Here is a 14,942-nt window from a genome sequence, read left to right on the forward strand (position 1 = left end):
ACCAACAGGACACAAAATAAATAAATGAAGCATTGGCACACAGAGACATTGTTTGCACAGAGAGGCATATTTGGCTCGATGTAAAAGTTTGTAAATCATTGGCAAAAAGAGGGGTTCTTAAATTGAGGTACCACTGTATTGTCAACACGTAAACAACATTAGGAAGCCAACTAACAACTTGGCGATTTAGTTACCGGTAGTCTCCGGACCTTAAACCCATAGAAAATCCTAATACCGGTATTAAATGAAAACAATTCTGACGCAGAATGACGCAACACAACAAACTTGTCAAAAGAATATGGCGACTCTGGCGCCGACTTCTCGACTCCCAAGTGATGCAATGCTTAGGTTACTGATGGCTCTTGGTGAGTGACTATAGCTTCATTTAAACATACACCAATTTGCCTGAGAACCTATATCTCTCTCGCAACTTTATTACTAATCTCATCTGTATATGTTGTTCAGTTAGGTTAGCGACATAGCACAGCAGCTAGCGATAACTCCACTCTATTGCTCGCTCGGTGTGTCAAATGTTGAGCTACTGCTCGGCTTGAAAGTGCCTCGACCCGTAGCCCATGCGGACTAACCTTGTATAGCGGCTGGGTGGCTGAAGCTTATCCTAAAACTGAGCAGCCAGTTGCCTTTACTGCAGTGGGCGAGAAGAAGCTGCATCTATCCCCCCGCACAAGCTTGAGGCTATAAACCTAACATTAATGAACACAATTAACGAAAACCGTTTTGACATAGTAACGGCAAACTAATTACTTTAAGAATACACAACATGTTACGTTACTACTTTAAACAAAAAAAAATGTAAGTACTCTCAACACTGGTTATCGAGCCATAAAACACTTAAGCAACCTTATAGGGGAACTGAACTCTTTTTTGGAATTTTGCCTATCGTTCACAATCATTATGAAAGACTTGACGGATGGATTTTTTTTAATGCATTCTAAATATTAAATAAACGTGACGTAAAAGTCCACTTACAGCGGAGCCAATGGGAGCTTCACAATTTCACCCATAATATCCAATAAATAACCATTCAAAAACCGCCAACAATACTCTATTTACCTTTCTTTACTTGAATATTAACCAAGTATTAGTGATATTGTTAGTAGAAGTGGTAACGCAGACAAACTATTTATAGTGATGTCGTGATCACTTCCATGTGTCCCTATGTTTACATCGAGTGGTTTGCTGCTTCCTTGCTCCCTGTAAGTTTATTCTAGATTGTAAATCATGCATCTCACCTGGACAGAAGAAGTGTGAGTAGGTATTCCGACAAGTTGGTAAACTTTGACAGACATTTAGGACCCGAAACCGGCAAGGACGACACGAAAAGATGCTAAGAAATGTAAAAATGAATCAATATACATAAATTAAAGAGGCATCAATAACCGATTTGTAATCAAATCGTGAGGTGCCCAAATATTTCCACCTCTAGTAATAAGCAGTGTTGGGTTAGTTCAGGGGTCGGCAACCCGCGGCTCCTTGACCACTCTGATGCGGCTCAGCTACATACATGCCGACCCCCCCGATTTTCCCAGGAGACTTATGGATCTCAGTGTCTCTCATAGATTACTCCCAGGGAAAAAGTAATCCTATTTACACTCTAATTACTAAATAAAGGGCGTGCCCTAATTGCACTGCAGTAATTGTCCTCTATAGCATTTACATACAGCGTGCCAGTCCAGCCACATGTTGCATGTTGTTATTACTTGCACACACAGGAGACAGCAAAGCATACTTACTCATCAGCCACACAGCTTACACTGACGGTAGCCGTATCAAACAACTTTAACATTGTTACGTTACAAATATGCGCCACACTGTGAACCCACACCAAAAAAGAATGAAAAACACATTTCTAGAGAACATCCCACCGTAACACAACATAAACACAACACAACCATTACCCAGAATCCCATGCAGCCCTAACTCTTCCGGTCTACATTATACACCCCCGCTACCACCAAATCCCCCCACACATCACCCCCCCCCCCCCCCCCTCCGTGCGTTGGTTGAGCGGAAGAGTTAGGGCTGCATGGGATTCTGGGTATTGGTACCGTCAGTGTAAGATGTGTGGCTGCTGAGGTAGTATGCCTTGCTGTCACTTACGTGAGCAAGCTGAAATTGCATTCTACGTGTGGTCAAGCAGGTACACTCTTAGGGCAGACTGTAGAGGGCGCCAAATGCAGTGTCATCACGCTCTGATATTCGGGAGTCTCCCGGGAAAAATGAGAGGGTATGGCAAGTATGACGCTATCAAGCGCCATTCATTCAAAACTCGCGGGCTGCACTAACATCAAATTTCCACATTAACATGCGTGCCGGTGCGTGTGTCGGAGACCCCTGGTTAACATAGCACAAAGCATTTAAGCTTTGTATGCAGTGTTTTTCATTTTAAATTTAAAAAAAAAATTCTGTGGCTCCCATTACTTTCTTTAATTTGTGAAACTTGCCAAAATGGCTCTTTGAGTGGTAAAGGTTGCCGACCCCTGGGTTAGTTACTGAAAACCAGTAACTAGTTACAGTTACTTTACTCAGTTGCTAACTCAGTTACTTACACCAAAAAGTAATGCGTTACTGTGAAAAGTAACTATTTAGTTGCTTCCTTTTTTTTTTTAATTAAGGCTCCCATTAATGCCCTTTAAGCCTCCTTTTCAGTACTGTTATTGCACTGGAGAATAATACAATCTGTTGATCAACTTGACAGGCATTTGCATCACTGAACTCTGCTAAGCAATGTGGTCTACATACAACACACAAAGACAAAGATATGTTTCAAAGGGCCAATTTATTTTGGGCCAGAACAAATTGACAAAGCTATTTTAAATAGGTGCAACATAACATACATAAGTAACAAACTGCATAATAACAACATGTCACAACATAGTTGTAAACCTGGCTTCACCCAAGGAAGGCACACATGACATGGTTATATGTCATGTCACTATATACAGCACACATACTGCTATACACACGCCTAACCAGGCGTTTTTTTCTCTCAAGGAATTGTGAAATAAAATCATGTCTTCAGTGAAGCCCAGAACACTCTACGCATTTCCCCAGTTTTAGTTTAGAGAAAAGAAAAGATTGGCCTGGCCCACTAGGATCCCTCTTTATGTTTGTGAACTTTATAGTCTATACATTTACAGTGATGTGATAATCAAACACTCTAGAAGTCTAGAATGAAAGAGAATATAAGAGAATTGACAGAGTGTGTACCTTCAGTGCTGAATGATGAGCAGAGGCAGAGTTTGGAGTGTTTTCTTTAGCTTGCTTTCCATGTTTATGTCCTCACTGTCCACTATGTCCAGCTGCCTGAAAGCGGGCGACCCCCCGGTAGAAATAGCCTGCATGTCTTCTAGCACATACGCTGCAATGGCTCTATCAATGTTGTTCTGGCTAGCAGTGCCTACATTAAAATCCAGCCGCTGTGTGTCTCTCTTTACTAGCTTTGTCGAAGCATGTTGCTTTTGTAGCTGTTTCAGCAGATTTGAATTGCTGTTTTGGGCAGTAGATAGATCTTTGATCCAAGACACAACTTACATTTAACTAAAATGTTCTTTTCTTTGTGCTCGACAAAAGAAAAGTAGTGAGAATATCTCCATGTTAAGAAACCCCCTCCCCCACACACACACACACACACACACACAGAGCAAGCTGCGCGCCACTTCCTGGTGACACAGGAACATTCAGAAGGACGACACCGCAGCAATAAAACACACTCAGATCTTCTCAGTTTCTAGCCGATACTATATAAATAAATAACGTAAAATAACGCAGTAACGCATCATGTAGTAACGGTAACTGAGTTACTGAATATAAAAAATAACGCGTTAGACTACTAGTTACCGCCGAAAATAACTTTGTAACGCGTTAGTCCCAACACTGGTAATAAGTGTCCTTAATTGAAAAATATTGCAATCTAAAACACTTGTCGATATAAACAAGTATCAAATAATTTAATAAAAATCTATTTGATATTACTAACAGATCCAAATTTTCATATTAGATAGGATCCACTAACAGATGTGTCCGCATCATTCAACCTACTGTACTGCATCATGAGCTTAATTTAATGAACTATTGTGAACACTAGATGGCACCAAAAACGAATTATGACTGTACTTCAATTTAAAGACAGCACAAGTCTTACTTCATCAAACAGTTACTAATATTCCACACAACAAATAATAAAAGGTTGTAACCGATATATCGGATTAATATTGGTCTCAGGCAATACTCAATGCTCTAATATCAGTATTATATTGAAAGTGAAAAAGTCGGGGCACTCCTAGCAGTCCTCCGCAAGGCCCTACTTCCCATTCGACATAAAACGGGGGCGACAGGTTTCAGTGTACTACTAATTGATCGCTAAAGATTTTGAATGTGTCAAATGAACAGAAAATACATTTCTAGCCATGTTAGATTCCATTAGATCACTTTCTACGCTAAATAACTCACACTTATTGGACAAAAGATGAGCCTGCAACATTAGCCCAGACTTTTGTTTCATGGCAAGATACAAAAGGAAATAGCTGAAAAAAAGAGCACATATCTCAGCCTAGTGCTGGAATCTTTTCAATATGGCAGCAAGCCAATTTTAAGGTGAGGGAGGAATGCAAGGAGAGTTTGAACATGCACCCCCACACACACCTTACAACTAATGAGTGTGTGTTATGCAGACAATGTTACAGTAACTCCTTAAGGGGACTGCTGCATTCCATTAATATATTTTACCATTGCCTATAAGAGGAGAATAAAGATTTAAGCCATTCTATAACTAAAAACCCAGACTTACCTTGCTTTTATTTATATAATGTATTTCCTTATATAGGAGCCAGGGATCTTTATTTGCTCAAAACTGCAGAAGAACCAAGTTACATTTGGGAGTAAGGTATTTAACAGAGGGAGGGCTTTACCAATACCATACTCCTCTTCAAAGTTTGTGATCGCGTTCTACTTCTTCCAATTGACAAGCAAATTGTTCACAAATTTCAAAAAAGTTTACCCGTTTCACAAACAATTACAATTCATATTCTATACAGGCCTGATGTCAGCCAATCAGTCGTTTGCATTAAATTCCTGTTTTAGCTAAGTTAACGATGTTATAAGGCTAATCGATTTGGTGTTTTCCATGCATCCATTTACTTGTGTCATGTCTTTTGATCATGTTTTGTTTGGCTAGGTCAGGGGTCGGCAACCCGCTGCTCCGGAGCCGCATGCGGCTCTTTGACCACTCAGATGCGGCTCAGCTGCATACTTGCCGACCCCCCCAATTTTCCCAGGAGACTTCTGGATCTCAGTGCCTCTCCTAGTTAACTCCCAGGGCAAATATAATCCTATTTTCACTTTGATTACTAAATTAAGGGCGTGCCCTGAATACACTGCAGTAATTGTCCTCTATAGCATTTACAAACAGCGTGCCAGCCGGGCCACATGTTGTATGTAGCTTTTACTTGCACACGTAGGAGACAGCAAAGCATACTTACTCATCAGCCACACAGCTTACACTGGCGGTAGCCGTATAAAACAACTTTAACACTGTTACGTTACAAATATGCGCCACACTGTGAACCCACAGCAAAAAAGAATGAAAAACACATTTCTGGAGAACATCCCACCGTAACACAACATAAACACAACACAACCAATACCCAGAATCCCATGCAGCCCTAACTCTTCCGGTCTAGATTATACACCCCGCTACCACCAACCCCCCCCCCCCCCCCCCACACACACACACACATCAACCCCCCGGCCCCTCCGTGCGTCGGTTGAGCGGAAGAGTCAGTGCTGCATGGGATTCTGGGTATTTGTTGTGTTGTGTTTATGTTGTGTTACAGTGCAGATGTTCTCCAGAAATTTGTTTGTCATTCTTTTTTGGTGTAGGTTCAAAGTGTGGCGCATATTTGTAACGTAACAGTGTTAGAATTTTTTTTTTACGGCTACCGTCAGTGTAAGCTGTGTGGCTGCTGACCTAGTACGCCAGCTGAAACTGCATTCTACATGTGGTCGAGCAGGTACACTGTTAGGGCAGACTGTAGAGGGCGCCAAAAGCAGTGCCATCACGTCCTGATAACCGGGAGTCTCCCGGAAATAATGAGAGGATTGGCAAGCATGACGCTATCAAGCGCCATTCATTCAAAACTCGCGGGCCCCCTAATATCAAATTTACATATTAAAGTGCGTGCCGGTGCGTGTGTCTGAGACCCCTGGTTAACATAGCACAAAGCAATTTAAGGTTTGTATGCGGTGTTTTTCATTTAAAATTTTTTTTTTTTTTTTGTGGCTCCCATTATTTTCTTTAATTTGTGAAACTTGCCAAAATGGCTCTTTGAGTGGTAAAGGTTGCCGACCCCTGGGCTAGGTTCTGTTTGGTTTTTGGACTCTTTTTAGTTCCTGTTTGTGCACTCTTGTTTGTTTTTGTTCCCTTGACAACCCATTAGTTGCACCTGTTTTCACGTTCGGTCTCACACACCTGTCAGCAATCATGTCACTACTATTTAAGCCTGTCATTTTCAGTTGGTCGTCCTGGCGACATTCTCATTATTCGTGCCTGTTCATAGTTTTCATGCTGATATTAATTTCATGCTCCGCTCATGCCACAGTAAGTGTTTGTTTTATGTTTATAGTTTCTGTCCATGTGATAGTTTTAGTTGTCATAGCCAAGTTTGTATCTCCGCCTTGTGCGCGCCTTTTGTTCTTTTTTTTAGTATTAAAATAAATTATGTCTTTACCTGCAAGCCATGTCCAGTCAAGTTCGTTTGCATTCCGGGAAAGCAATCCGCGCAGTAATTTGCGCCGCCATAGTCCATGTCATGACAACTTGTGCTGGCCCGCCAATGATAAATGTGGACTACCATGAAAAAAAAATATGTTCCCACCCTCCCTCAAACAAATGGTGCTGTCTGTGGGGCTACTCCGGACAGTAGATTGCATCATTACTCTAAACACCAGCTTGCTTAAAGGGAAAACATGATTATTCTAATCTACATTTAAAAAACACTTCCATGTGGTCTAGATCAGGGGTCCCAAAAATTTTTGACATGGGGGGCCACATTGGGTTAAAATAATTTGGCCATCTACAGTGTGTGTGTGTGTGTGCATACATATACATGAATGAATGAATAAATAAATACATACATACATACATACAGTCATGGTCAAAGGACAATGTCATGACTGTCTTGACTTTCCAATAATTTCTACAACTCTTATTTTTTTGTGATACAGTGATTTGGAGCACACACTTGTTTATCACAAAAAAACATTCATGAAGTTTGGTTCTTTTATGAATTTATTATGGGTCTACTGAAAATGTGACCAAATCTGCTGGATCAAAAGTATACATACAGCAACATACATGATCAATTTTGGTGATGTAGAAAATTTACAATCAAATTAAATTAGCTTCATGGCATGGCCTCTTAACTTCATGTGAGTGATTATGATTGATGACACCTGTTGACTTCTCTGAGCCCATTTAAATAGGGCTCATGTGATGCAGTCATTAGACTCGGTTACAAACGCGACAATGGGAAAGTCAAAGGAACTCAGCACAGATCTGAAAAAACTAATCATTGACTTGAACAAGTCAGGAAAGTCACTTGAAGCCATTTCAAAGCAGCTTAAGGTCCCAAGAGCAACTGTGCAGACAATTGTTCGCAAGTATAAAGTGCATGGCACAGTTTTGTCACTGCCACAATCAGGAAGAAAACGCAATCTATCACCTGCTGCTGAGAGAAAATTGGTCAGGATGATCAAGAGAACCACCAAAAAGCAGGTCTGCAATGAATTGGAAGCTGCTGGAACACAGGTGTCAGTGTCCACAGTCAAGCGTGTTTTGCATCGCCATGGACTGAGAGGCTACCATGCAAGAAGGAAAACCCTTGCTCCAGAAGCGACACCTTAAGGCTCGTCTAAAGTTTGCTGCTGATCAAATGGACAAAGATAGGACCTTCTGGAGGAAAGTTCTGAGGTCAGATAAAACAAAAATTTAGCTGTTTGGCCACAATACCCAACAATATGTTTGGAGGAGAAAAGGTAAGGCCTTTAATCCCAGGAACACCATCCCTACCGACAAGCATGGTGGTGGTAGTATTATGCTCTGGGCCTGTTTTGTTGCCAATGGAACTGGTGCTTTACAGAGAGTAAATAGGACAATGAAAAAGGAGGATAACCTCCAAATTCTTCAGGACAACCTAAAATCATCAGCCCGGAGGTTGGGTCTTGGGCGCAGTTGGGTGTTCCAACAGGACAATGACCCCAAACACACATCAAAAGTGGTAAAGGAATGGCTAAATCAGGCTAGAATTAAGGTTTTAGAATGGCCTTCCCAAAGTCCTGACTTAAACCCCATTGAGAACATGTGGACAATGCTGAAGAAACAAGTCCATGTCAGGAAACCAACAAATTTAGCTGAACTGCACCAATTTTGTCAAGAGGAGTGGTCAAAAATTCAACCAGAAGCTTGTGGATGGCTACCAAAAGCACCTTATTGCAGTGAAACTTGCCAAGGGACATATAAGCAAATATTAACATTGCTGTATGTATACTTTTGACCCAGCAGGTTTGGTCACATTTTCAGTAGACCCATAATACATTCATAATAGAACCAAACTTCATGTGCTTCAATCACTGTAGCACAAAAAAATAAGAGTTGTAGAAATTATTGGAAACTCAAGACAGCCATGAAAGACAGACAGACAGACAGACAGACAGACAGACAGACAGACAGACAGACAGACAGACAGACAGACAGACAGACAGACAGACAGACAGACAGACAGACAGACAGACAGACAGACAGACAGACAGACAGACAGACAGACAGACAGACAGACAGACAGACAGACAGACAGACAGACAGACAGACAGACAGACAGACAGACAGACAGACAGACAGACAGACAGACAGACAGACAGACAGACAGACAGACAGACAGACAGACAGACAGACAGACAGACAGACAGACAGACAGACAGACAGACAGACAGACAGACAGACAGACAGACAGACAGACAGACAGACAGACAGACAGACAGACAGACAGACAGACAGACAGACAGACAGACAGACAGACAGACAGACAGACAGACAGACAGACAGACAGACAGACAGACAGACAGACAGACAGACAGACAGACAGACAGACAGACAGACAGACAGACAGACAGACAGACAGACAGACAGACAGACAGACAGACAGACAGACAGACAGACAGACAGACAGACAGACAGACAGACAGACAGACAGACAGACAGACAGACAGACAGACAGACAGACAGACAGACAGACAGACAGACAGACAGACAGACAGACAGACAGACAGACAGACAGACAGACAGACAGACAGACAGACAGACAGACAGACAGACAGACAGACAGACAGACAGACAGACAGACAGACAGACAGACAGACAGACAGACAGACAGACAGACAGACAGACAGACAGACAGACAGACAGACAGACAGACAGACAGACAGACAGACAGACAGACAGACAGACAGACAGACAGACAGACAGACAGACAGACAGACAGACAGACAGACAGACAGACAGACAGACAGACAGACAGACAGACAGACAGACAGACAGATAGATAGATAGATAGATAGATAGATAGATAGATATAGATTTTTTTTAGTGTGTGTGTGTTGTCTTGTCATCACAATTCCCCCGTTTTTTTGTTTGTTTTTTTCTATCCCCTCCTGCTCCGGTCCGGCTGCGCCAAACACTAATACAATCATTTAATAAAGTCAAACGCAAATAAGGCAACAAGAGAAGTATTCCACACCTATCTTTTGTAAAGTAAATCTGTACTGCAGATATGGGCATCTACATCAACAATACCATTTGCCTGAGCAGCTGGACCGGACAGATTAAAAAAAAAAATGTATATATGTATTTTTTTTGTTATTCTTTTTTTTTTTAAATTTGGGACGTTCGGTAGGCCAGACAGTGGACGCTGGCGGGCCTTAGTTTGGGGACCTCTGGTCTCGATAATATTTATTGGATAGGTTTTGGTGTGAATTTTGCTTCACAGTCTCATTTACAACCTACTTCCTATGCATGTCGGCAAGTTGTTCATTTGTGGAGGCATTACCTGATGGCAATGGTAGCCCTTCACGTCCCGTCATTTCTCCAATAGTAACAAAATGTATCTTTTGAAAATGTACACTGTTAAATACATATCTTGAAGACAAACATCACCCCTTTTATTTTTTCACAGACAAGGTCAAAAAGAAACGTCATGAACAGTATACACATTAACAAGTCTTGAAATTAGGTACACCTGCCCACTCTTGGATTGATTAAGTGCTGCATTAAAAAAAAGCTGCTTTCACTAGATTTTATGTCATTGCACATCGGTGTTGGATTACATTTTATATAGCGCCTTTCTAGACATCCAAAGCGCTTTACAGTGAGACCGATTATTCATTCAATCCACAGTCACACATTAATAATTAGTAGGCAAAATTTGTAGCCACAGCTCCGCTGAGGTAGACTAACGGAAACGTGGCTGCCAATTTGTGCCAACAGCCTCTCTGACCACCACCGAACATTAGTTCACATTCATACTCCAGTGTGGGAGGCACTGGGAGGTGTGTGAAGTGTCTTGCCCAAAGACACAAGAGCAGTGACTATGCCGGTAGAAAACTGGGTATGTACCAGGAATTCTTAAATTTCAGAATGCATGTTTCAGTTTACCCCACAAACGTGCATCTCTATGCATAAATCCAAATAACTATCCCTAATCTGAGAAGTGCAGGTCCTTTGGATGATCAGCGAAAAAAGAAACTATGCAATAGGCGAGGTGGTGTCTTTTACCTGGTGGCATTTTGGATGATGGGGCTGGGTGAGACGTTCACTGTGCCTGACGTGACAATGTTGGTGAGGGTGACTACACTGTCATCAGATTCTCGCTCCTTCCTGCTGATTGGGCGACTTGACTCTGGCGACCACTCCTTTAGGCACACACACACAAACACACGATTCTTAGTTATTTTACTTCTTCTTTACATTGAAATAAATAAGTTATTTTATATGTCACAGAAGGAAGCCACATTGAAAGGGTCATATTATGATTTGTTTCTACATTTAAAACACTTCCTTGTGGTCTACACAACATGTAATGGTTCTTTGGTCAAAATTTTGCATGGATTATGTTTTACAGACCATCTTCAAACCGCTTTCTGGCCATCTCTTCAGGATGTGCCGTTTTGAAGGCGATCTTATTTACGTGTCTCCACTTGGACTGTGTCTTTTCCCCATCAGCCATGTGGTAGTTTTTAACTCTTCTATATGTAGTCTGACAGATATAAATTAAAATTATACACTACTTTGTAGGGTTGTGAATCTTTGGGCATGATTTGATTCGATTCGATTCTTGGGGTTATCGATTTGATTCAGAATTGATTCTCGATTCAAAACGATTCTCAATACAAAATCAGTATTTTAGCAACATTGGGTGCCAATCCTATGATTAACTACATTCCTCCATAAAATAAACAGTTCTAATATATTTTTATATTACTTAAAAGAAAACTGGTTTTGTTTAATAAAATTCTATCCAAACATGTAATAAAGTCAAATGCAAATAAGGCAACAAAAAAAGTATCACACGTTTCTCTTTTCTAACAAGAAAACTATCACACACTTCTCTTTTCTAAAATACATTTGGGCATCTACATCAACAATATGATTTGATATATATATATATATATATATATATATATATATATATATATATATATATATATATATATATATATATATATATATATATATATATATATATATATATATATATATATATATATATATATATATATATATATATATATATATATATATATATATATGTTTATAGACATACAGTTGTGGTCAAAAGTTTACATACACTTGTGAAGGACATAATGTCATGGCTGTCTTGAGTTTCCAATAATTTCTACAACTCTTATTTGTTTGTAATGGAGTGATTGGAGCACATACTTGTTTGTCACAAAAAACATTCATGAAGTTTAGTTCTTTTGTGAATTTATTATGGGTCTACTGAAAATGTGACCAAATCTGCTGGGTCAAAAGTATACATATAGCAACATACATTATCAATTTTGGTGATGTAGAAAATTTACAATCAAATCAAATTAGCTTCATGGCATGGCCTTTTAACTTCATGTGAGTGATTATGATTGACGACACCTGTTGACTTCTCTGAGCCCATTTAAATAGGGCCCATGTGATGCAGTCATTAGACTCTGTTACAAACGCGACAATGGGAAAGTCAAAGGAACTCAGCACAGATCTGAAAAAATTAATCATTGACTTGAACAAGTCAGGAAAGTCACTTGGAGCCATTTCAAAGCAGCTTAAGGAGCAACTGTGCAGACAATTGTTCGTAAGTATAAAGTGCATGGGAGGGTTTTGTCACTGCCACAATCAGGAAGAAATCGCAAGCTGTCACCTGCTTCAGAGAGAAAATTGGTCAGGATGATCAAGAGTCAACCGAGAACCACCAAAAAGCAGGTCTGCAATGAAAGAAGCTTGTGGATTGCTACTAAAAGCACCTTATTGCAGTGAAACTTGCCAAGGGACATGTAACCAAATATTAACATTGCTGTATGTATACTTTTGACCCAGCAGATTTGGTCACATTTTCAGTAGACCCATAATAAATTCATAAAAGAAGCAAACTTCATGAATGTTTTTGGTGACAAACAAGTATGTGCTTCAATCACTCTATCACAAAAAAATAAGAGTTGTCGAAATTATTGGAAACTCAAGACAGCTATGACATTATGTTCTTTACAAGTGTATGTAAACATTTGACCACAACTGTATATATACATACACATATACAGTACAGGCCAAAAGTTTGGACACACCTTCTCATATAATGTTGTTATTTTCATGACTATTTACATTGTAGATTGTCAATTAAGGCATCGAAACTATGAATGAACACATGTGGAGTAATGTACTTAACAAAAAAAGGTGAAATACTGAAAACATGTTTTATACTCTAGTTTCTTCAAAATAGCCACCCTTTGCTCCGATTACTGCTTTGCACACTCTTGGCATTCTCTCGATGAGATTCAAGAGGTAGTCACCTGAAATGGTTTTCACATCACAGGTGTGCCTTATCAGAATTAGTGGAATTTCTTGCTATATCAATGGGGTTGGGACCATCAGTTGTTTTGTGAATGAGAAGGTGTTTACAAACCATATATATATATATATATATATATATATATATATATATATATATATATATATATATATATATATACCGTATTTTCCGCACTATAAGGCGCACCGGATTATAAGGCGCACCGTCAATGATTGGCCTATTTTAAAACTTTGTTCATATATAAGGCGCACCGCATTATAAGGCGCATAGAATAGACGCTACAGTAGAGGCTGGGGTTACGTTATGCATCCATTAGATGGAGCTGCGCTAAAGGGAATGTCAACAAAACAAATAGTGATTGTACTGACACTTCTACTTGCTGCTCTCTGTTCAACAACCCACTGTTCGAGTTTGTCCTCCAACTGTAGCCATCTCACTTTGTTCCCTCGGAAACTCTGTTTAGTCTTCTTTACTTGGCGCAGGTCATGATGTTGCTTCCTCCACTTCCGCACCATTGATTCGTTAATGTTAAATTCTCTCGCTGCTGCTCTATTCCCGTGTTCTACTGCGTGACTGATCGCCTTGAGTTTAAACTCTGCGTCGTAAGCGTGTCTCTTAATAGGAACCATTTTTGGGTCTTTACATAAAGTTTAGGTAGGGATGATGTTCGAAACCGGTTTTCCCGGTTGTTCGATAAGAAAAGAACCGAGTTCTCGGACTCAAATCCCTTTTTGAGAACCGGTACACGTTATCGAGACCACTATAGTAAAGAAAAAGAGTTGGTTCTTTATTAGAATCCCTGGGAACAAATCCTGCCCCGACAAGAAATGCCCCGAAGGACATCACAAGAAATGACGTCACGTAGCTCAGTCATTTGTCACGGTGGGGTGCTGCGGTTCGTTCTCCCGGGACGCAAAACTGACGGCTCCGGACGAAAGCGTGCAGGTAGGAGATGATTTATTTCTCATAAATCATACACATTACAACAGACAGGAACGAAACAAAAGGAAAGTGTGCCGTTCGCACGAGAAGCTAAAGCAAAAACTTACTTAGCACAGGAATCATGAGTTCGAAAACCAGAATGCCAACGTAACTGTTGCAAATGCAAACAATGAAGCCACGACGAGTGACCGGAAAAGGCAGGCTTAAATAGAGTCTCTGATGAGCAACAGGTGAAAATGATAAGTAACCATGGTGACTAAAACAAACCTCCGAAGTGCACAAAACAACTAAGGAAGTCCAAAACTAACAGAACATAACTAAACAAAACATGATCCGACATTTATATACATCATTTACTGACCTTTTTATAATAAAATATCTGTGAATTAGTGTATACAACAGTTTTGTAATATGTAATTAATTAATTCAGTCATTATTAATATACTGAGATGAAGAATATGTTATTTTCAATAAGGTTGGAAGTCCATCCATCCATCCATCCATCTTCTTCCGCTTATCCAGGGTCGGATCGCGGGGGCAGCAGCCTAAGCAGGGAAACCCAGACTTCCCTCTCCCCAGCCACTTCGTCCAGCTCTTCCCGGGGGATCCCGAGGCGTTTCCAGGCCAGCCGGGAGAGATAGTCTTCCCAACGTGTCCTGGGTCTTCCCCGTGGCCTCCTACCGGTCGGACGTGCCCTAAACACCTCCCTAGGGAGGCGTTCGGGTGGCATCCTGACCAGATGCCCGAACCACCTCAACTGGCTCCTCTCGATGTGGATGAGGAGCGGCTTTACTTTGAGCTCCTCCCGGATGGCAGAGCTTCTCACCCTATCTCTAAGGGAGAGCCCCGCCA

The 14,942-nt window shown here is 40.6% G+C and overlaps 1 protein-coding gene across 7 annotated transcripts in view; it reads right to left on the bottom strand.

The window, feature by feature from the left end:
• pacsin3 (protein kinase C and casein kinase substrate in neurons 3) overlaps positions 1–14,942 on the bottom strand; it is a 67,914-nt gene that overhangs the window by 18,936 nt on the left and 34,036 nt on the right. For all 7 annotated transcript variants that reach the window (XM_062030504.1, XM_062030503.1, XM_062030501.1 and 4 more), the window contains one exon: positions 10,847–10,983. In XM_062030504.1, coding sequence (XP_061886488.1) covers positions 10,847–10,983 — 137 coding nt within the window. The remainder of the gene's footprint in view (positions 1–10,846; positions 10,984–14,942) is intronic.

This window comes from Entelurus aequoreus, linkage group LG02 (genome assembly GCF_033978785.1).
Source record: "Entelurus aequoreus isolate RoL-2023_Sb linkage group LG02, RoL_Eaeq_v1.1, whole genome shotgun sequence".
NCBI lineage: Eukaryota > Metazoa > Chordata > Actinopteri > Syngnathiformes > Syngnathidae > Entelurus > Entelurus aequoreus.